Source organism: Patagioenas fasciata, chromosome 14 (genome assembly GCF_037038585.1).
Source record: "Patagioenas fasciata isolate bPatFas1 chromosome 14, bPatFas1.hap1, whole genome shotgun sequence".
Classification (NCBI taxonomy): Eukaryota; Metazoa; Chordata; class Aves; order Columbiformes; family Columbidae; genus Patagioenas; species Patagioenas fasciata.
The window spans coordinates 155,002-177,412 of record NC_092533.1 but is presented as its reverse complement, the minus strand read 5'-3'; the positions used below and the strand labels follow the sequence as shown (position 1 = coordinate 177,412).

At 44.4% G+C, this 22,411-nt stretch overlaps 1 protein-coding gene and 1 long non-coding RNA gene across 2 annotated transcripts in view; one reads left to right on the top strand and one right to left on the bottom strand.

The window, feature by feature from the left end:
- The window catches only part of LOC136107996 (uncharacterized), a 31,512-nt gene that overhangs the window by 4,351 nt on the left and 4,750 nt on the right, over positions 1 to 22,411 (bottom strand). The window contains exon 4 of the long non-coding RNA XR_010652347.2: positions 1,667 to 1,868. This is a non-coding gene — a long non-coding RNA (uncharacterized lncRNA). The remainder of the gene's footprint in view (positions 1 to 1,666; positions 1,869 to 22,411) is intronic.
- On the top strand, positions 1,153 to 12,724 carry GFRA3 (GDNF family receptor alpha 3). The gene is made up of 8 exons (XM_065849433.2): positions 1,153 to 1,266; positions 4,836 to 5,111; positions 5,816 to 5,908; positions 6,315 to 6,660; positions 6,734 to 6,843; positions 7,930 to 8,064; positions 9,029 to 9,159; positions 9,441 to 12,724. The coding sequence occupies exons 1-8, from the start codon at positions 1,170 to 1,172 to the stop codon at positions 9,573 to 9,575; spliced, it is 1,323 nt and encodes a 440-aa protein (XP_065705505.1). The 5' UTR covers positions 1,153 to 1,169; the 3' UTR covers positions 9,576 to 12,724.

The window sequence follows — 22,411 nt, the reverse complement described above, 5'->3', positions numbered from 1 at the left end:
TGTTTTTTTAATCTGCTGCAGAGCATAATTCAAAGCTGAGTTAATGGATCATTTCAGTGGGTCTTGGGTGAAGATTTATAATCACAGAATCAGAAAAACAGTCTGGAAAGAAACTTGAAATATCTTCTAAACTATTCTCCTGTACCAAGCTGGACCGATCCATCCATCCCACTTTTCTCAAGCTTCTCCAACTATTCGACTTGGAGCCATGGTGAGAATGATTTTTTCCTCCTTCAGCATGAAATAAGACCCTCCAGCATCTGTGGACAACTTGTTCACGTTCAGAACTCTCCCACAGCGGTTTCCTACAGTAAGCAGAAGGACTAATCTTTTTCAAAACCCAAGAAGAGGAAGGCACCACTGAGTTGGATTGTGAATATTTAATGTGTTTGCACAATAATTACTCTTTCTGTTGGGCTTTTGGGGCAGATGGGGCAGGTCTCTCTACTTGTGCAAATAATTGAACTGCATAAGGTTTGCCTCATTTTCATATACTAATGTTTGATATGCAACGTTGGACAGCTACTTTTTCACATCAGTTAATTTGACCTTAGGATGCAAACTAAAAAGCAGGACCTGTTCAAATTGAAGCCCAGCTGCCTAAATGCCAGGTGGGCTGTCAGAAACACCATCCTTACTGTGGATACAGACAAACAGCTCAGCCAAGGAAGAGCCAGCAACAGGCAAGATAATGAAATAAGACCCTTCACAACAAAGCCAACAGGAAGGAGCCAGAAGTTCATTCATCCCTCTTGCAGACCAAAGAAGCACAAAAGGAATTTATTCAAAAGCCAGTCCGCATTCGTCCCCTCCACCAACACTCCCTCTGCTGAGACTTTCATTTACCGAAGTACAGCCCTGTGGGTGCTCCTCCTCGAGCAGTCCCAGTTTTGCTCCAGTGCTACGACGTGCTATGAATCAACGGTCTTGACAGCCCCTTTCAAACGCGCCCCTTTTGAAACGTCCTTGCAAATCTTGTCTGGGAAGCGCGCCCCAGCCCGCGGGGCGCTCCGGGGACACGGCGGCGGGGGCGCAGACCCCGGCCCGGCCCCGCCTCGGGCACGCGCCTCGGGCCGGGCCGCGGGGCGGCGCTCGCCGCGCGCAGCTGGACGGGGCGGGCCGGGGGGCGCCGGGCCGGGGCGGGGCGGGGGCTGCTCAGCCCGCGGGGGATGCGCGGAGGATGTGAGCTGCGCTCCAGAGCTCGGAGCGACCGACCGCGAGCAATGGGGCTCGCCCTGCTGCTGGGGCTGCTCCTCACCCGAGCCGGTAACAGCGCGCGGGGCGGCGAGCGGAGCGGGGCGGGCTGGGCTGGGCGCGGCGGGGCAGAGCGGCGCGTCCCCCGTCCCTCTCCAGGCGGGGGGCGAGCGGGACCCGCGCCCGGTGCGGGGTGGCTCCCCGGGCCGCCCCTCCCTTCCCCGGCCACCGGCCCGGCAGCCGCGAGCGGCGGGGAGAACTTGCTCCTCAGGCCGGGCAAAGGCGAGTGGCTGCCTCAGCCGGAGCCGAGAGCGCTCCGCTTGTCCTCGGGGAGAGGCGGGAGGAGCTGCCCGGGGCCGCCTTGGTCCCCTCGAGCGAAACGGGCAGGTGCCGGGAGCGGAGCCCTCGGCGCAGCAGGAGCCTGGCTGGACCTTTCTGACACTGACTGCCGAAAGCTCGGTCTGATACCAACCTTGCTTGCGTTCCCTCTCTGAAATGCTTCAGGCTGATAGTTTCCGAGATGAGGCTTAGTTTGCGAAGACCAACGCAAGGAGCTCCTGCAGAGATGCAGCTCTTCGTCCTAGTCTTCTAGTACTGACAGGTCACAGGAGCTGAGGATACAAATTACTCCTCTTCCTAATTAATCTCTTTTGCAGTCTTCATGGCTGATGTGACTAGAAACACAGAAATTACAAAACTGCTCTAAAGCATTCCTAGACCTTGGCAATGAGATGTTAGCACTTTATATTCAGAAAAAGCTGCAGCTGCTGAAATCACAACAACTGCTATAAAACTGGGTGATTGCACGGAGACCTCGCTACAGCACTCACAGCCACGATTACAATAGATTTCCCACAATCTCCCATGTGCAAATACTAGCGCTTCTTTGGTAACTGTGCTTAATAAAGGAAGGGTTCCCTTCTGCAGTCATCCTCTACCAAGAGCATGGTGCACCAAGGGCATTGAAATAATACATATATATTTGATAAGACATGGAGTGAAAAGGGAGAATAAAGGGGTATTGTATTACCTATCCCTCTTTTCTAAGGTATAAATAATCATAGTCTGTGCATTGATTATCACATTTTATTTATTTTTTTTCCAGCTACAGAAGGGACTCCCATACACATGCACCTTTCACATGTTCTGCAACCAAGGCCATAGGTCTAGGAAAGAATTAGCTTTCTCATTCTTTCACGTTATTATCTGGAGTACTAAGACAAGGTTTTAAAAATGAAAGAGCATGTCAAGTATTAGGGATTAAGACAATGCATAGCTATTAAATTATGTCTGTAGAGGCGGACTTTTATACTTGAGGTTTACAGCGCCTTCACCTGAAGCATCTGATAGAGGCCTGTGGTAGAAACACAGTCGATCCGCTTACACCCAGCTCTGCTCTACCTTGGCAATTACCATATCACTTTAAAGTTCTAAAAACGTCACTTCAAGCTCAGGTTGTTGCTGAGCAGAATTCTTAAGGAGAGGAAAGTACATCCTGTCAGAGAACAGTTTGGGTTTAAGGGACCTTCCCAGCTCCCCCACTCCCCCCTGCCATAAGCAGGGACATCTTCACCAGCTCAGGTTGCTCAGAGACCCATCCAGCCTGGCCTGGGATGTCTCCAGGGATGGTTCAGCCACCACCTCTCTGGCCAACCTGGGCCAGGCTCTCACCACCCTCAGGGCAACAATTTCTTCCTCATGTCCAGCCTGAATCTCCCTCCTCTAGTTCAAAACCATCACCCCTTGTCCTGTTGCAACAGGCCCCGCTAAAATGTCTGTCCCCATCTTTCTTATCAGCCCCTTTTAAGTACAGAAAGGCTGCAGTAAGGTCTCCCTGGAGCTTCTCTTCTCCAGCTGAACACCCCAACTCTCTCAGCCTGTCCTTTTATGAACTTTCTACAACAGCTGCTGCAAGCCACTGCTGGACACGGGATGCTGCAGAGATGGCACTTCAGTCTGGTCTGGTGGGGCAGACTGATTAACTCAGATTAGGGTTCCAAAAGCTACTGGAGAGAATGGACTGATTTGCTATTGGGAATTTGCACTGATTGCAACCTTACAGGATGTCATTACACTCAGAATGTTCATTAAGGTTGTGTCCAGGTGTAATGCCTAACCAAAACTTACTGTGCTGGGTGCAAAGCATTTCCCATGGGAGATCTGTTTTTCAGGGAGCTTACAAAGTCATACAGTCTCCATGTAACAGCCAGATGAACAAAGCACACTAAGTTGCTAGAATAGCAAAGAAATTCGTAAAGTGAGACAGAGACACCTAGATAGTATTGCTGAGCTGTAAGAAAAGTAGAAAGTTTGAGAAGCAGACTAGCATGGAATTATGCAGCTTACAGCAAAAAAATGATGAAGCCAGCAAAAGTGAAGGAAGTGAAAGAATAAATAGATGGTGAAGGTGGTATACCAGGTAATATAAGCAGTACCAAGATTTCTTTCTAATCGGTAGAGAAAGCAGGCTGAAATAGTGCTATTGTACCTGCTGAACACGAGAATGATAGGAAAGATCATGTACCCAAAGAACATTAAAGGGAGATGTAAGGCTCAGCAGAGTCATTTCCTAAAACCAGCCTGAAGGGAAGAAATGTACTATCCTATATGTACATTCTATTAGCAAACAGTCTTGTTCTGGGTGTTCATTGTCCTTATACTGTAGACACAGATTCATATACTACAGAAATGACGAAAGATTATAGACTGAATTCACCTATTTGTGACAACATATTGCTAGGTATCATTCCAGTATTACCTTTAGGAGACAGCAGTCCATATAAAAAATTGTAAAAGCTGAAAAAAAGACTAGTTTTAAAGATCATATTGTTAGTTTGAGATTACTTAATACTTCCACATAAGGCGGTGCCGGGCTGTGTCTGTGTGTGTATATAATCAATGCATGTGTTACACAAATATACCAACACACAGAGATGCAGTCAGAGTTCACAGTCATGAACAGATGAAAGCTGGAAGGCCAAGCCTGCATCCCTGTGTTTTTGGCAGGGATCTCAAGGACTGGGTTCTATATACTTAAACTGATTGCATATCAGCACTTCTGTACAAAACTACTTGCATCTTATGTTTAAGATCTCTCCGATTACGCAAAAAATACACATTCTTAAGTTTCCAAGCTCAGTAGTTGTTTTTACACTCTACAAATGGCTTTCTCAGTACATCTCTTAACGACGGGTGTGCAGTTCAGCAATGGCAGCAGCACTGACTCACAGCACACAGGGTGGTGTTGCTATGTGCTTCTTGCACTGCAGTTTTCATTACCCAGAGAGCGGAGCTTCTTCAAAGCAGGCCTCAGCAATGGCAAGGTTTCCACAGGGATTTACCACTCCATAAAATGCAGAGCCATCCCTGATCCTGGGCAAGTTGAAAGAGTGATAAAAAAAGGGTCTGCTAAATAAAATTATTTTTGAGACTTTTTAAACTTTTGTCTCCTCCTTCAAGTATTAATACTCATCCTTTTGTTTCTAAATGGAGGCAGCTTTTGTTCTTTACTATTCCATATGAAGGACCCCGGGCAGTTCTGCCTCTTGAGAGGAGTCCTTATTGAACACAGAACACTGACAAGGTGCTTGTGCAGTGTTCATCATTACTGTAATCCTAACGATGTTTTCTTGCTTGACCAGGAGACCTCCTGGCTCTGCCAAGGAGTGACTGCGTGGCAGCAGAACAGCTGTGCCTCTCAGACTCCACCTGCAATGCCACATACAGGACCCTGGAACACTGTGCCCTTGCTAAGACTCGCTTCCTTCCCCTGGACCATGAGAGCAGGGTCCGATGTCTGAACGCAGAGCTAGGCCTGGCAAACAGCTCTTTGCTGCACTGCAAGTGTCACCGGCGCATGAAGAGACAGGAGCACTGCTTACGCATTTTCTGGACCGTTCACTCCAGCATGACAGATGGTGAGATGAAATAATATGAATTTACAAGGTACTAGTAAGGCTTGCGCTTGTCCCCCATCTGAACACAACTGCAAAAGGCCACGTCCCAGCACTGCAGGTATCACTTTGGGACCACATCTCCTCGTGAAGAGGGGTCATTACTGCTCTGTTCGATAAGCAGAGAAAACTGATCTGGTCTGGGACCGGCCCTTCAAATACACCAGGGACCCTAAGAAACAAAGATAGCTATTCTGAGACAGTTGGATTTAGTGCTGTGAGGAGAAACTGCCACGAAAATCACCTCAAAATATTCATGTCTGTCCGTCACTGAAAATGGACATGCATTTATGACACACGGTGTAACGGCATCCTTGAGCATGCTGCCTTTTTCCAGCTTTAGTGGGATGCTTCTGCTTGGCCTCCCACTAAAGACCACTTATGCTGCACATCTCACTAGTACTGATGCTGAAAAAAACCAAGTGACAACACAGACCAAATTCCAGCCAGAGGGAATCTGATGACAAAATGTAATGCTGTTTTTACACAATAATACCTTTGCATCTCCAGCAGAACCATTCTTGGCATTTGGCTTTGAGCAAGACAGAGCATCTCTGAACTCTGGCCTGAGGAAACAACCTGGTACAAATAAGACACACACAAAAAAAAAGAAAGGCAGGTCACAAAGCATTTCTCCCACTGCATAAAATGTCTTGTATCTTGCCTAGGTTATTTCCATTTGGAGACCTCTCCCTATGAGAATCCAGCAAATGAAGAGCACTGGCAAACAGATTATAATAAACTGGCGGCTCTGATATCAGGTAAGAACTGCAATGCTTTCATGATATAATGCTGCCCTTTCTTATATTAAGAACAACAAGTTGGGGTAATGGCCCCTTTAATCAGAGGAATGCCTGCTCTGGGTACTTGCCTCCATTTGTCCCCCCTGCTGAATGTAAATATAGCCCCAGATCCAGGCCCATGAAACAGGGAATAACCCACAATGATGCATTCTCTGAAACAAACACCCCAGTGTGAACCAAAGAAAAATAATATTTGTAACCAGTATAACTGCCATGTCATACTACAGGCACATAGCAGGACTAATCTGCTGTGTTCTTTTTGATGTTCCCAATCTGACCATCCAGTCAGGACTGTTCCTGTTTCCACGCAGAATCTTTTCTGGAGACTCGCTTCTCTGTTTCTGGGTTTCTTTTGGCTTTATAGGCTCACAGTTATCAGGAGATGCAACAAATCCATGCCTGAAAGCAACTCATGTCTGCAACCTGAGCAAGAAGTGTGTTCGGCTACGCACAGACTACGCCTCTACCTGCACCAAGGGAGCGGGAAGCGAGGACGTGTGTGACCGTCGCAAATGCCACAAAGGGCTAAGGAATTTCTTTGAGAAAGTCCCCGAGGATTTCACCAAAAGGATCCTATTCTGTCCATGTAAAGATGAACTCTGTGGAGAACGACGCCGGAAAACTATAGTTCCCGATTGTTCCTTCCAGTACAGCACCAAACCAAATTGCCTCTGGCTTCTGGACTCCTGCTTAGAAGACCATATCTGCAAGTAGGTCCAGCAGCAGCAGACATGAGCCAAGAGAACAGCATCGACACTGATGGTCTCATTTTCCTTCCCACAGATCCCGACTGGCTGACTTCCAACAGAACTGTCAACCTGCAGACATGTCTCCAGATGGTTGCTCTCAGCACAACCGTGCTGTGTGCCTGCAGGCTTACATGGGCATGATTGGTAAGTGATACCCACAGAAACACAAAGGCTGGTTGCTTTCAGGCCACAGCCTTGCAGGCATACGCTGATGCTGTGAAGGAACATCTTGCTCTCCTGCAGGAGACAGTGCTCAGTAAACTAGTGAACATGCCCTTGCCTAAGTGATGCTAGTGCTCCTCCCTCTTGCTCCTGGGGTAAATGCAGTCCAAGGAGAGCTCTTCCATGGCATTTATCACACTTTGTCCCATCCTCTGCTGCCAAATCAGCAGCACTTGATGGAGGTTTTTGAACGTATGTTTACATCATCAGCTGCTGCAATGTGCTTTAAATGCCGAACCAGCAGGGCTCTCTGGGCCTGCATGAACCAAGTCATTCCTGCTGCAGGAGTCCCAGTCACAGCAGTGATTAAACATGACATCCCCTCACTACCTTTTGGACTCCTGATGATTTGTTAGTATTGTATACACTGTCTTCTCAGAGCCAGCCAAAATGTGGCACCACCAGCTGTTAGAAGGAAGGTCGTCTTTGGTTTTAGGCATTCACTGCCAACCCGCTAATACTTTTTCAGAGTGGCTCAAAAGAGGAGCTGTAAAGAGCAGCAATATCTCAGAAGCTGTAAATCTAGACTGTACCCTCTGGTTTTCCAGACATCTCTTTTGTTTTTGTGCCAAATGAACTCTGGCTGAATTGCACACTACAGATGTGCAGCATTCGTTTGGCAAAAGGCATTTGGACACACAGTGTTGCCAGGTACACAAGAAGAGCACCTTTCGCTGCCATGTGCTCATACCGCAGTCGAGTCCCTGCAGATGCTTCACATCCTTCAGTCCAATTCTTGCGCCAGCCTCAGGTATCGCTGCACCTCACCATCGCATTGCCTGAGCCAGGGGCAGTGATCTCTGCGCTTCCTCACAGCCCAGCAGACTTAGACAGACTCCCCAGGCCTGGGTCAGCTCGCAGGGCTCCTGACCTCTCGTGGGTCACAGGCAGATTGCAAAGGAAGGCTTCTGCCCCAGGGCAGCGTTTCCTTTAATGGAACAGGGCACGCAAGGTATCTTTCATTTGGTGAAGTAAATCCTGATTGCAGTTTCTGGGGCTTTGGGACAGGCACGCCCATGACACCCAACTACATCAGTAACTCCAGCGTGGAGGTGTCCCTGTGGTGCACATGCGAGAGCAGCGGGAACCAGAAGGAGAAGTGTGACCAGATACTCGGCATGTTTGAGAGCAACAAATGCCTTGGTAAGCATTGTCTGTATCACAGAATCAGAGAAACAGCTCAGCACAGAGAAATTAAAATCCTCTTGATTTTAAGATCCTACATGGCACTGCCCTTGCGTATAGTTGTGTCTGCTGCAGTGTCTCTATAGTCTCCTATCCAACCTATAGGACCAGGCTGGATCTGCTCTCAGAAGTGTCTCTGTGTTTTGGCAACACTTCTGTTCATCTCAAACACCATGAACCTATTTCCAAACAGCATTCAAATGAAGGGGTTGCAAAAAGATCACCAGGGCAGGTCAGACATGCTGTGTCCATAGGTGGCTGAGTAACCACATCAGTGCACCAGGATTACGGGCTTTAGGTTCCCCCCTTCCCCATCCTTTCCTGTGCTTGCCTTTGGCCCTCACTTTGTCAAGACAAGCAGCTCCTGACATACCCCATGATTAGATTCAACAGCATAGCGGTTACAAAAATCCTGTTACATGCGACTATGTAATCCTAAATCTTTATTTTTTTTTTTATCTCCCTAGCATTTTAGCAACAGACATTAAAAAGATTTAAATATTTTATGTTTGTAAAAGCTTCCAAAGGCTATCAAAGAAACCAAGATCATTAGATAAATGATTAATATTTAAACCTTCCTCCTGCTGTATAGAAAAGCCTTACACCCAGCACTGTAGATACACCTACAGCCTGAACACCCCATCTGAGGTACTATATACCTGCCCCTTACCAAACAGACAGCTGGGAAAGTCCCAGAGGCCCTCAAGTACAGCGCAAATTACCTTTGCAGTCTGCTCAACCTCATGAGTGAACCCACAAACTAACAGGCCATTCACTGAACAGAGAAAGGTATACTCTAAATCAAAGCCATACAGCCCGTGAGTGCATTTCCTAAAATAGCTCCCCTAGGCTTCTGTTCACTAGACTCCAAGGTGTACGAAAGAAAAGCACTATAAGACTCTCGCTTCACTTCTGTTTGCAGAAAATACCATTTGGTCTCAAATGCACCTGAAGCAGACAGCTCTAGAAAGACAAGAGGACTTATTTTATTCATCTTCCCTAAGCTTCCAAGGAGACAGTGCCAGCACATCTCTTGCTTCAGAAATGTCCCAGGTATGCATTGCTTTGTAGCTTTCACAAAGTAGCGAGTCAAATGGCTTAGAGATGGTACTTGATACAGAAATGTGTGATTTTGGACATCAAAGCGAGGGATGCCACATGCATGCAGAACCCTGGACCATTTCACCTCAAGCTATTCCTCCCACATACGAGCAGAAATGGTCACAGGAGTTTCCTAAAGTCTCACACCAGTGCTCAGAATTGCAGGTTCTGCAGCCAGACATTTGAGCATAAACGCGTCTGACGGGGATTCATTCCTCCTCTTCATTTCCTAGGTGGCTGAAGGGAAGACACAGCGAGACATCTCCAAACACAGCAGTCTGCCTATGGCCTCCTCTGTATATTCTGGAGCTGCTATTTCTTGGCCGTCTCTGGCACTGTTGCTGCCCTTGTTGCTGAGCCCACGTTAACTTTGCGTAAATGGCATCTTTCTTTCCCATATTATTAATCTTGTTCTATATCCAGGCACCTTCCACTACTGATTTACCTTTGGGAAACAGGCGGCTTCCAGAAAAGAGGAATGGAAGAGCCTTAACCCAGAACAGCAGCCACTGGAAACCTCCCCCGACTTGCACCCCACTTTACCCCAGTCAGTTTATGCTGAGCTCTGCAGGTATGCTGGGCAACCATTGCTTCCACTGTGTTAGCGTTTTCAGTAGCAGTCAGACTAATATTCCAGCACAATTTAAAACAGAGGTCCGAGTTCTGACAGAACTTGTGCAGGGTTTGGTTTCTAACTCCAGGGAGGGATCTGACAGCGTGTCCTACCACCACCGCTTCTGGAGCTATTCCTCAGGCATACAATCATAGAATAACTGGGGTTGGAAGCGACCTGTAAAAGTCATCTAGTGCAACCTCTCTGCCATGGACAGGGACAGCTTTAACCAAACGAGGTTGCTCAAAGCCTCATCCAACCTGACCTTGAACACTTCCAGGGTGGGGGCATCCACAACTTCTATAAGCAACTTGTTCCAGTGTCTCACCACTTTCATAATAAAACATTTCTTCCTTATGTCTAATCTAAACCTACAGTTTTTCAGTTTAAACCTGTTGCCCCTTGTCCTGTCACTACAGGCCTTAGTAAAAAGTCTCTCTTACCCCATTCATATATGGAAAAGCCACAGTGAGGTCTCCCCAGAGCTTCTCTCCAGGCTGAAGTTCAGCAGGCCTTATTGAACTTGGTGAGGTTTGTGGGGGTCTGTCAAGGCACAGAATCCAGCATACCATCCTGAAGACTAGAAGGCCATGTTCCAGGGTGGGTTGCAAGTAAAGATCAATAAACATGCACATAAAGTCCCTGGTAAACACCAGTGCTGGATTACTTTCAGTTCCCTTGTCAAATTAATTCAAGTATATGAAAAATCCCATCCCAGATCAAGGACACCATACTCCAGTTTATATTCTTGCTCTTTTCTGTTTTGCCCCTTGCAACAGAGATATATATATATATATTTCATGCATTATGACAGCTAGCAACAGACTTGGGCTTTGTGGTTAAAGATGGATTTCTGTGCTCAACTCCAGTAAACTTAGTCTTATCTAGCAAAGGATGACTGTGCCTGGCCCCAGGACAAACCTTTTTAGTAATGCTGAGAGGATGCATATAGCTCTCTGAAGCTGTATTTACCACAAAACCTCTGGGACATTCAGCTGCAAAAAATCTCTGGGAGCTGCAACTACCTTGTACCTCTTGGCATACTCAAGCCTTCATTGTCCCCTTCCACACTGCCTGCCCAACCTCCTCCCTCCTCTGCAAGTTCTATTTCATGACCTGTTTATTCTGTGTGTAAATGTGTGCACTGTGTAACTGCTGTTATTTTGTACTGCATTTGCGTGTTAAAAAGTGATGTTAAGTGAATATTGATTTCTGAGCATAGGTTAATAGTCCACAATCAATTGTGTTCAAGACTTGCCTCATCAGCCAGCCTACGCTTTCAGGATAGCTAGAAACTCAGCTTAAAGCAGCTCCTGGTGGACTTGCCCCTTGCTCATCCTATAAGCTACAACAGATCTTAACAATACTACACACAGCCAAACACTACTACAATCCTGAGTAGATGCAGAACAAGTGGATATTTTCTTTACGCTGTGCCAGGAAAGCACCAGCTAGGTAGAATGATGTGGTTCCCAGTCACTGTCAGACACCTTCATATTACAGAACCTTCCACTGCCACGTGTATCAGAGTAGCTGTGCTTCTGCAGTGCTAACATGTCCATTGCAAATTCCAGCCCCCTCTTTACTTCCCAGGCAGGTAGGGCAAGGAAAGCACGGTCTGAGACAGAACCGCCTCCTTTCATACAGAGAAGCAACATCTTATTTCCATGCAGTATGAACAAATATCATGTTTCCTCAATTAAGAGGAGTACAAATGCTGGTATTTCCAATTACCTACCGAAATGCAGCTATCTGGATCAAGAGACAGCACTGCTTCCATTTTTACTACTATTCTTTAATGAAAACAGAGTCCATGTTACCATATTCTAAAATCTACATTAGACCATCCTCCATACAGTGGGACCAGAAACGTGTCAAGACTCTTGACTGCAGGGTAATAGCATCTGTTATCTGCGGAACTCAGTAGAGAGTGACAGGGAAAAAGAAAATCGTGTTCTTTCCAATATTCCACAAATCAGTGAGGATGTTTGGGAGAAAGGTAGACTAGACTTCCCTGAGCAGCCTGCACCACACACGGTGTACTACATTCATCTTCTACTCATCTGCACTATCGTCTTTCTTCTTTCCCCACTTCAGTGTTCTAAGACAGGTTGATATGGAAAAAGGTATCAGCGTTTTGTTGTTCATATTCACAGCACTGTGGACCTTTGGCCCCTTATCCCTACTAAGGAGGTTATTGATTGCAATTGCAGCCTCCTGTCTTGTTCTGGATTACACAGGAAAATGCTTGACATTCAGCGAAATCCTGCTCTAGATTGAAAATAAAGTAAAACATGTAAGTTTGGGTTTTCCTCCAAATGTCCTCTGTCCCTTTCACATGTACATAAGTACCTTTATATACACACTGCCTCTTAGGCTTGTTCATCAATAACTGCAAACAAAATTCTCCTCTACATCTGCATTCACAGGTACTCGCACTGCTATGAGTACAAACCCATTTTTACATAGGCTTTTTTAACACCTGGTCTGCAAATACCAGTTTTTCAACTACACAGCATACATGCATGCACAGGTATAACTACTACCAAGAAATGTCAGGCTAATATCAGTACCAGTTCAGTTCTTTTAGTACCACTGATGTTGGAAGACTGGCCAAGTTACCTAAATGCATTCAGAGCAGTTCTTACTAACCATACTACAGGGTAATTTACAGAAACCCCTCAGCTTCCGTTCCTCAGAAACTGGAATACAAAATCCTGTGAGTACCTTTGGTCTAAATAAAAAATAATCTAATAAAAATTCTCTACCCTGACACTCTTAACATTGAGCTCTCAGCAAGCATATAAAATGAGGGAACCTTCTAATTCTTGTGATGTAGAGTATTTTTAAAAATGTAAAATAATGCCAAATCTCGCTAATAAAATTTATCTTGCAACTCTAGAAGTCTGCCTTCCTTTGCATTTAATAGCAGCTACATTCCTTGTCTCCTGCTGCTGGAGGCATTATGGGAAAGAAATTTAAAGAACCGAGGTAGACAGAATCTCTTACAAAGCGACCTTAACAACAACTTTTACAGACACTGTCAGGTACTTCAGATGTGGCTTCTAGAACTCTGACACAGCTTTAGATCCCTTAGCATGGTCTGAGGTAGCATTTACAAAGGGCATCAACATAGTCCTTGTCCAGCAGCGAGCTCAGTCACTGTGCTAGAGCAATTGTTTCTTGTGTGACAAGCGACACAAGCAATGCACATCTCTTGCCTCAGGACATAAGGAAGGTGATGCCGGAGATAAGCCTTGAATTTGGAAGTCCAAAATCATTGTGTCCTTGCCTCAATAAAACCATTCTCACTGCCTCCAGTAAATGCATGTTTCAGCAAGAATCCCTGGCATGAATCTTAAAACCTCACAGTAAAACCTAACTTCGAATTGACAACACTACAGGTTCAGCGGTATTTTTCAATACGTCCTAAAAATCGTAAGTCATTCTATTTGCTAAAATGGTGGGCAACTTTACACAAGAACAAGAAGGAAAACTTTCAAAGTGAACTTGGACCTGTCCACGAGCCAGACCAAGCTTTGGGGCCCGCAGGGGAGCGGCAGGAGGCACTGAACGCTGGAGCGGAGCAGCCGCCGCGCTGCAGATCCTGTAAATACCATCAGAGCCTCATCGCTCCCACCGCGGGGACTCTGTGGCTGAACCGTTCTCCAGAGGAGAGCGGGTGTGCTGAGGCTGAGCTGGGCTCAGTCTCTAATGGAAGCTCTTCTCAGCGGTGACGAGCCCTCCTCCAGGAAGCCGCTCGGTGTTTGGGTTTTTGCGAAGCTGGGGGTTAGCGGGGTCAGGGCAGGCAGCACTTTCTCCAAGTGCCTTCATGAAAATAGCCCCACAGACTCTCCATTTACAGCTGATCACCTCCATTATCCCCAGGCCAGGAGGAGATGATCAGCAATTGTTAAGTGCTTGATTCAGACTAATAGCTCACTGCTAATTCCCCCAGTAATGCGAATCTAAATTCCTGGTAAACAAACTGACTGCTTTTCACACACAGGGATGAATGCCAAAAGCCTAATATTAGAGCTCTGGAGCTGAAGCTTTTAGAGTAATCCTGTCCACTTAAAGATGTTTAATGACATTATATTATGTACAAAATAATTAGAAAATGAAGGCCCACTTGGAATCAATAGGTTACTGTCTAATTAAGATGAAAAAGGGGCTCTACCCTTCTTTAAACAAGTTTATATAAAAATGGTGTACCTGATAAATGGTCCTGATAACTATGGCTTTACCTTTGGGCAGAACGAGGCAGCCATTAAGCTAGCACAAAATAATTGTGTGATTTTTGGCTCATCTTTCTTCTTACTGGTCCCACCTGTTTTCCTGTAAGGCATGAGGTTTAGCTGCTCTTCTCCCCCCAGCAGATGACAAAATGTATTAAGCAACATTAAAATAGCTTATCCTAATAGAGAGAAAAATAATCTTTGCCTTTTTTTCTTGTGTGGCCAGGATCACTGAGTTCACACCACTACATGCTTTAAGAGCTAAGAGATGTAGACTGAGCCTCCAGAAACACTTTGCAAGAACCGCTAGTGAGCTTGAGAATGTTACAATTATCTCTGCGTGTAGATAAAAAGACTGAGAAATGTTCTACTGATTATTTGACTGAAATAAAATTAATTAGTAAATTGGTCTTCGACTTAATTATATATCAGCAACCTCTGATCAAAACAAAGAGCAAAATTCTAAAAAGTGCTAAACAGAGTTAGAGCAACTGGAACTATATCTCTAACGATTTTTATTCCACTTTCACTACACAACACACACATATTCTCTGTTAATGTAACACCCTCTCTAAGATCATGCAAGAAGAAAACAGCTGCGAGACACCAGTTTTGTTTCTCCTGCCACAACCATCAAGGATTCCACGTTCGCATCCAAAAATAAAGATTTTGATCTTTATATTCCCACCTTCCTCCTTCCAGTAGGCTGCTCTGGTAGGGAAAGCAGAAATGTTTTCCTGGAATTATGCTGCTTGTTCTAAACTATGTCCATTCCTGTTCTTAACTTTTTGGCATTGGGTCAAGGAGGAACATTACATGGCAACATCTCCACTACAACACATACAGAGTCAAAATTAAGGTCTTGTTTTACAGTGACATAGTCAGCAAGAAAGAGCTGCAAGCTGCTTTATAATGCTGGAATTGCTGTTGCAGATAAGTTCCCCTGGCATCCACAACTGCTAATTTAAACTCCACTGAGATAAAAACATTTATTCTGCTATTGTGAGACATATAAATCATAGCATACTTGCTCTCAGAAAAAACAAGTATTATGTGACAGATTACATGTATGAAGTTGTGACTGTGAGAACAGGAGATTGGACCTGATGACACAGGATGTTCCTTGCAGCCCTAAGTCCCTAAACAGAGCAAGTGGAACTCAAAACTGTTTTCACAATATTTGTCCTATTTTAGTTATTCTGGCTTTGCTCTTACACTATCAGGCATTCCAGTGGACTATAGAAAGGGTGATACCCCCTTCCCGATTTCTCAAAACATCTGGGACTCAACAGCTGTAAGCAGAACATAATAAAATGTGTTTTCTCCTAAGGAAAGGACACTATTAAAACCAAGCTGGCTGCAAATCTACATGCCAGTTAAGAACCCTGCATCACAGATTTCACCGTGAGCTCTTCAGAAATTGCCAAGGACCTTCAAGAACTGTGGGGTATCAGTTGTAATTCAGTGCTTCATTTCACTGAGGACTACAGGAAAATGGCATGAGAGTCTGAATAATGGCATGAGAGTCTGAATAATGGCAAATGTTCCTTCATAACGGGGCATGTTGACATTGCAGACCATGTGCACTGGACAGTTCTGTCCTCTTTGCAGTTATCATTGCTGTAGGCTCTTAGGTGCTTGCAGATTCACACATAACGCATTGAAATGTTTTAACAAAGAGCAAGCAAAGTGCCACTCTGCTCTCCTCCCTTTCACTTTTTTCCCCACCAGTCTAGAACCTGGATTACTTTTCCTCTGTTTCAGTTTGCCAATTACAGTGTCAATTACAGGTCACTGAGCCCACTGCAAGGAACTGAAATTTCTTCAGCCACCCCCGCACAGTTACTCGTTCTGCAGCTTTCCCAACCAGCAGGTTTGTTGTTGGGTTTTTTCCTTCCTCTCCCAAAAGAATCTTTTGATTAGCTGAAGTCAGTTTTGCTAAGTGCCAGTGGCTCTGAGAAGCCTGTTGTGTCAGTGATCCCCAGGGCTCCATTAGGTTTTCAGGGCTGTAAACCAAGAATTGCTTAGTCTTTTTGTAGAAATGAGAGATTAGCAGCTAATTCTTCCAGCCTCGAGCTCTTTGGATTTCACTCCCATCATTCCAAATTAGAGCATGTGCATGTTTTATGACAGTTCTAGCAGAATTCAGAATTAGTTAAGAGATTTCCCATATTTTTTTCTCTATTTCAATCCAGCCTTGTGCAAAAGTAGTCCAGGTCCTCAAATATACTACACAACTGTTTGCTGTTCTACATCCAACTTGGGAACGCAGTGCTATCACATCAGAACACTTCTGGTGCACTGAACACTTCATTCTTCATACGCAAATAGAAATCACAGTGCAAATGCAAGTTCTATATATTTTTCCAACGCAGAAAGGCCCTTAGGCAGAGAGAGATTATGACCTGTCATGAAGGAATTTATTAAAATTTGGGGTGAAATCTCAGCCGTTTCATTCATCCTACAGTGGACATATATTCCCTCTCCGGGGCTGAGATGCTAACACTAGGAGCTCAAGGCTGGCTTCTGTTCTCAAGCATCATCAAGTTACATCTTCCATCTGGTAAATCAAGCACAATAAAATGGTAAGAAAAGGGAAAATATGAATAGATTTACTAGATTATTATAAATTTCTTTTTTACCAATCTCAGCTTAGTTTCAGATCTCACCAGAAATCTTACTGTCATTCATGATAGCATAGTATTTATTATCCACCTGAGTCTTGTATTTTAAGTTTGTATAATATGTTATAAAAAAATACAAACGCAGTTTCTCAAGTTAAGCTCAGTCATGCCCCGTTTATGCTCAGGTCTTCATTCCCTATCTTTACCTAAATTTCCACATTTCTCAGCAGCCTCAAATCAGTCAAAGGGGCAAATCATCCACTGAGAAGGATTAGAAAAGCATCCATTCAGTGAACCAGCTCTGGCCAGGCTCACCAGCAACATAAGCCCTGGACAAGTAGGCAGCAGGAAGACAAATTTGCTTTACAAGATATTTAAAAGAAAAGTCAATCATTTAGATGATCTGTTTTGCATAGATTGAGCTAATCTGGACAAAATCTAACATAACAGGAGGACACATTTCAAAACACAAACAAGTGGACAGCCTCAAGCAGGGGGCTCTTGCTCAGCCTAATGCAGATGTCAGTTAATTAGAATAGGAGGTTATATCATTACCAGCCAAATCAATATAAAAGGAATTAAGAGCTCGGAGAGCAAGCTGCCCTGCTTTCCAGCACAGCACCCGGGGCTGTATTTAGCTAAAATTCAATACACATCAGCGGACAATCAATGTAGCCTTGTATGGGGATGTCTTCTTGAAATACTTTAATTGGACTCTCTAGTGTTATCAGTGCTAAACAAGATGTCAGATTAATGTAGAAGCCTTCCCAAATGGGACTGGCAGCCCGCAGTCTGGAGAAGCCACTTTTACCTCTATTAAAATCTCACGGGCTTTCCAACATGTATTAATAGTACTATTTTCACAGTTATCTTAAGAAAAAGTGACTGAAAAGCATCTTTGCATACAGATGCTCCATCTCCACACTGCAGGAGCAGATCCACCCTGTTTTGCAATTTCAGTCCCAGGCTCCATTAATCAAGAACTTGTCAGTCACACTGCAGGGACAGTTGTTACCGTGAATTTGTAACCTCTGCAGAGAATATGAATGATACTGAAATTAGCAAGCGTCAAATACTTAAATGACAACTCCTGTAACTGGTATGAAATTTGACAGGGCAGTATCACACGCAGCAGCATACATTTTTCATGACAAAAATTTTAAACACTTTTCATTCTGTATATTCCCTAAGTAAAACTGCAATACCATTTTATCACCTAACCATGAAGTTATTTTTACTGCATTGAATTTCACCTTTGTTTTAAAGTAGCGCACAGCAGCTACGTTACAAATTTCCTGCTCAACAGAGTGCATACTACAAAACGAAGCAAAATCTTTCCTCTGAAAAGTTTTATCTAACGAGATAAGAAACAAGTAGATCTACAAGAAGACAGTACTAAGAGAAACAAGGTAACATTCACATCCCACAGATCGGTACAACCTAGGGCTTTGACATTTCAAACAGTAGAAAACATTAACTGTATCTAAAATGCCACAGAATATTTAGTTTAAATATTTTCTGACAGAAATTTAAATTCCACAGCCAGCTGGGAACAGGCAGTACTGCAGCTAGCACTGACTGGCACTATGATCTGACAAGACTGGTGACAACATCCGCAACATGCTAAGGAAGACAAGCATCTGTAAGGCAGAAAACAGCAGTAACATGGAATTTTCATTATTCCTGTTTAGATGGGTAAGCATGACAGCATGGAACATCAGAGCAGACTGAGAAACACACTGTCAGAGAGACTGCAGCACAGAAAAACCAGAAATAACAGTGAACTCAGAAATTGTAACTACACATGGAAAATAGTAAGTGCCTTCAAAGCAGAAGTGCCCAATGTCCCAGTCAGCTTCTGATCATCTTCTCTTACCTGCGAGCTTCTGAGTCTGCCCAAAACCAAAAGAGAAGTGTACCTGAGGAGGAAAACCGGATGAATAACCATTGAGAACTACAAGGGCATGCCAGGATGTGCAGAGATGCAGACAGAAAAGCAAAAGTTCAGCTCAAATTGAAATTGGTCAGAGATGTCAAAAACCACAATAAAAGGTTCCTAAGGTACCCTGCACTTGGGTCATAAAACAACCCCATGAATGCTCCAGGCCTGGGGAAGAGCAGCTGGAAAGTTCCTGGTGGAAAACCTGGGGCTGTTGGTGACAGCGACTGAACATAAGCCAATGTGTGTGAGGTGACCAAGAGGCCACCAGCATCCTGGCTTGTATCAGGAATAGTGTGGCCAGCAGGACTACAGAAGTGATTGCACCACTGTGCTCAGCACTGGTGAGGCCAAAGCTTGAATCCTGTGTTCAGTGTTGGGCCCCTCATCATAAGGACATTGAGGCACTGGAGCGAGTTGAGAGAAGGGAATGGAGCTGGTGAGGGGCTGGAGCACAAGTGTGATGGGAGTGGCTGAGGGCCCTGTGGGGTTCAGCTGGAGAACAGGAGCTGAGGGGAGACCTTCTGATCTCTGAACTGCCTGAAAGGAGCTTGGAGCCATGGGGGGTCGGGCTCTGCTCCCAAGTAGCAAGTGACAGGACAAGAAGAAATGACCTCGAGTTGCACCAGGGGAGGTTTAGATTGGATATTAGGAAAAAATTCTTCACAGAAAGGGTTGTCAGGCATTGAACAGGCTGCCCAGGGAAACAGTGGAGTCACCATCCCTGGAGGCATTTAAAAGATGTTTAGATGAGGTTCTTAGGGACATGGGTTAGGTTATGGTTGGACTTGATGATCCTGAGGCTCTCTTCCAACTAAAATGATTCTAGGATTCAAAACACCCAGCATAAACAGAAGGAAAATATTGTCCTGCTGTTAAACAGCAGAGGTGAAACAGTTCCCACCAACGCTGAGCAGGCAAAGGGTCTCAGCATCACCTTCACCTCTATCTTTACCAGCATGGTTGGGCCCCAGCCCTTGGGAACAGAAATGAGGTCGATGCCAATGCAGACCCATCATCAGTGAAGGGAGAGTTGGTACAGGAACCATGACAGGAGCTCAGCCCCTACAGATCCCTGGGCTCTGACAACATCCACCTGAGAGCGTTAAGAGAGCTGCTGACATTGCTGTGAGGCCACTCTCCATAACCCTTGAGAAGTCACGAAGATCAGGAGACGTCCCACAAGGCTGGAAGAAGGCTAATGCTACCACATCTACAAGGAGGGCTTGAAGGAGGACCCAGGAAATTACAGGCCCCTCAGTCTTATCTCAGTCCCTGGGAAAGTTATGGAAGATATTTTAAGGAAGTGTCATGCCTGTCAAGAACTGGCTATCAATTCACAAAACACCCTGACACAAGGAATGGGATTACAACCAATGGCTCCACTACTGACTTTTCTAGTACTTGTCAAATGTGCTTTTTAAATAACAGTACCCCAAACTCTTCACACAGGCCACCAGAACTCATTTGGATGTACAGTCGCAAACCCAACTCAGCATAAAGAAAATTCTCAAGGTTATATCAATATAATCTGTGTAGCTTTCAAATGTTAAATAGCACTTTCATAGTGTGTCCTGGAAAAACATGAAGCCATTATTTCTCCCCAGTAATAAAACATCTAAGCAATGTAGTACTTTCTACAACGGAAGAGCTACACTCCCTATCTTCCATTACCTTCCATTTTAATTAAATGTTCCTTGAATAAATCTCGTGCTTACACTCTCATGACATGCTACCAGTGCTGACTTCTCCGTTTATAAACTGAATGGATTCAACCCCGTCATCCCTGCTTATTGTACCTGTCACTCACAGAAAACTCCATACTCTTAGAATCAGTCTTCTCTGGGTCCTTCTTCGTTAGTTATTAATTTGATATGTCTATAGAACTGAATTAATTATGTGAACTAGGTACCAACAGACCTCTTTTTACTTGTTTAGAGTGGCCAAGAGTTTGAAGTAGAACAGGACACCAACATTCCTTGAAGTGAAACTACCAGAAAAAATTCAATTTACTAAGCAGGAATACGTGCACTTGATTTAGTTTCAGTTTTCAGCTAGGCAGAAAGCATTGGTTCAGGGAGCACAACAAGCCTCCTCTTTGGCTTTGAATATAGAACCTTCTTACTTATCTATCACGACAGCAGAATAGCACTATGGGAAGTGCTATTTTAAAACATGAGTATCCTTCAGTCCACTGAAACAGCATGGTGATTTAAGCTAACCTGTTTTAGTTAGAACAGATGAGAGGACTGTCGCCCTTCAGCAGAGGAAGGGATATGCTCCAGAGGAGATGCAGTAATAGTATAAATCACTATTGACTTAATGATTACCAGTCATCTGACCAAATGCCCCTAGGCAGCCTGGAAAGAGAAGGTGTCAAGTACCATGAAAGTTCTTCCACATCTTGTCAGCACCTAATAAGACAGAGTAAGAATAAGCAGTACATCATATACCTCTAGCAGTAAACCTATATAAGGTAATATTTTCCTATCCTGAACTAAGACTGTTACCAGGAATTTTTATAATGTTGTATTTCAAGATGCACCCCATGATGATCGGGAGTGATCCTAACTTTTCACAATGATAAGAAAAACAATGTAATCTACTTTCATTAAAAACATGCCTACAAATTCCCCTATATTGCATCTCCATTATATTGATCTAGTGGGGTGTGTGGGGTTTTCATATGTCTTGCTCTTAAAAGGGAGGAGAAGAGACATATTCTGTATATATGTTTAACAACCTGGGCATCTAGACGCGGTTCACAAAAAACTCTCAGAAACACTTTAAAAGCATGGATTACATAAATTATTAAATGAAGTACTTCAATGGCTCGAGCTAACACTCAACATACCAGTGCTCAAGTTAAACCACCAGTTAAACTGAAGGTACTTAAAACCCCAATTTCTGTTGACCTGTGGAGAACTAACCAGAAACAAGCTAAATCATAGAAGTCACTACCGGGTTTCTCAGCCTTTCTAATCCACCATAATGCAGCTAGCACCACACAAGTTAGATGTACTAAATTGTGTTTCAGAACGGTATCACTCTCAATTAAAGAAAATAAAGTCAATTATGTGCAGAACATACTTTAGTAATATTTAACTTCATTTTCCTTAGGATGTCTAGTATAATCTGCTGTTACATAGAGGAAATAAATTTTGCATTTGTATCAGATCCAGTGGCAGCAGAAACCACTTTTGCAGCAATTCATCAACATGGTAGAAACCTACATGTGTGCTACTTATCTTCCATCCAAATCGGTACAGCCCTGTTAACAAGCTAGGAATTTTAACCTGGTTAGCACAGGTAATAAAATCCCTGTAATATAGTGTTGCTGTTTACTTGGATATTCACAACATCCTCAGAAATTCTTCTCTTGAGCACGGCTTACAAATCATTAAGTTCTGGTGAAATCTGAGGAGTCACCACAACTATACTAGGAAGTTAATTAATTTTATCACTGATATAGGAGAACTTAGCCTGCTAAAAAAAAAATTAAAAAAAAAATATCAAGCCCCTAAAGCAGAAAGAAAATTACTTTAATACTTGCACCACTATATGCTGGGGGCCACCCAGCTGGAAAGCTGCTTTGCAGAAGAGGACCCGGAGCCCTGGTGGACAGAGAGCTGCCAGGAGCCAGCGCCGTGCCCTGGCCGCACAGAGGGCTGCATCAGGCAGGTCAGGATGGGACCCGTCCCCTCTGCTCAGTGCTGGGGAGCCCACACCTGGAGGGCTGGGCCCAGTGCTGGGCTCTCCAGTGCAGGAGAGACACAGACATACCGGACAG

Coding starts and splice junctions, on each gene's coding strand:
- GFRA3 (XM_065849433.2), top strand. CDS start 1,170: ATGCGCGGAGGATGTGAGCTGCGCTCCAGAGCTCGGAGCGACCGACCG. Junction 5,112..5,815: donor TCACTCCAGCATGACAGATG/GTGAGATGAAAT, acceptor TATCTTGCCTAG/GTTATTTCCATTTGGAGACC. Junction 6,661..6,733: donor TTAGAAGACCATATCTGCAA/GTAGGTCCAGCA, acceptor TCCTTCCCACAG/ATCCCGACTGGCTGACTTCC.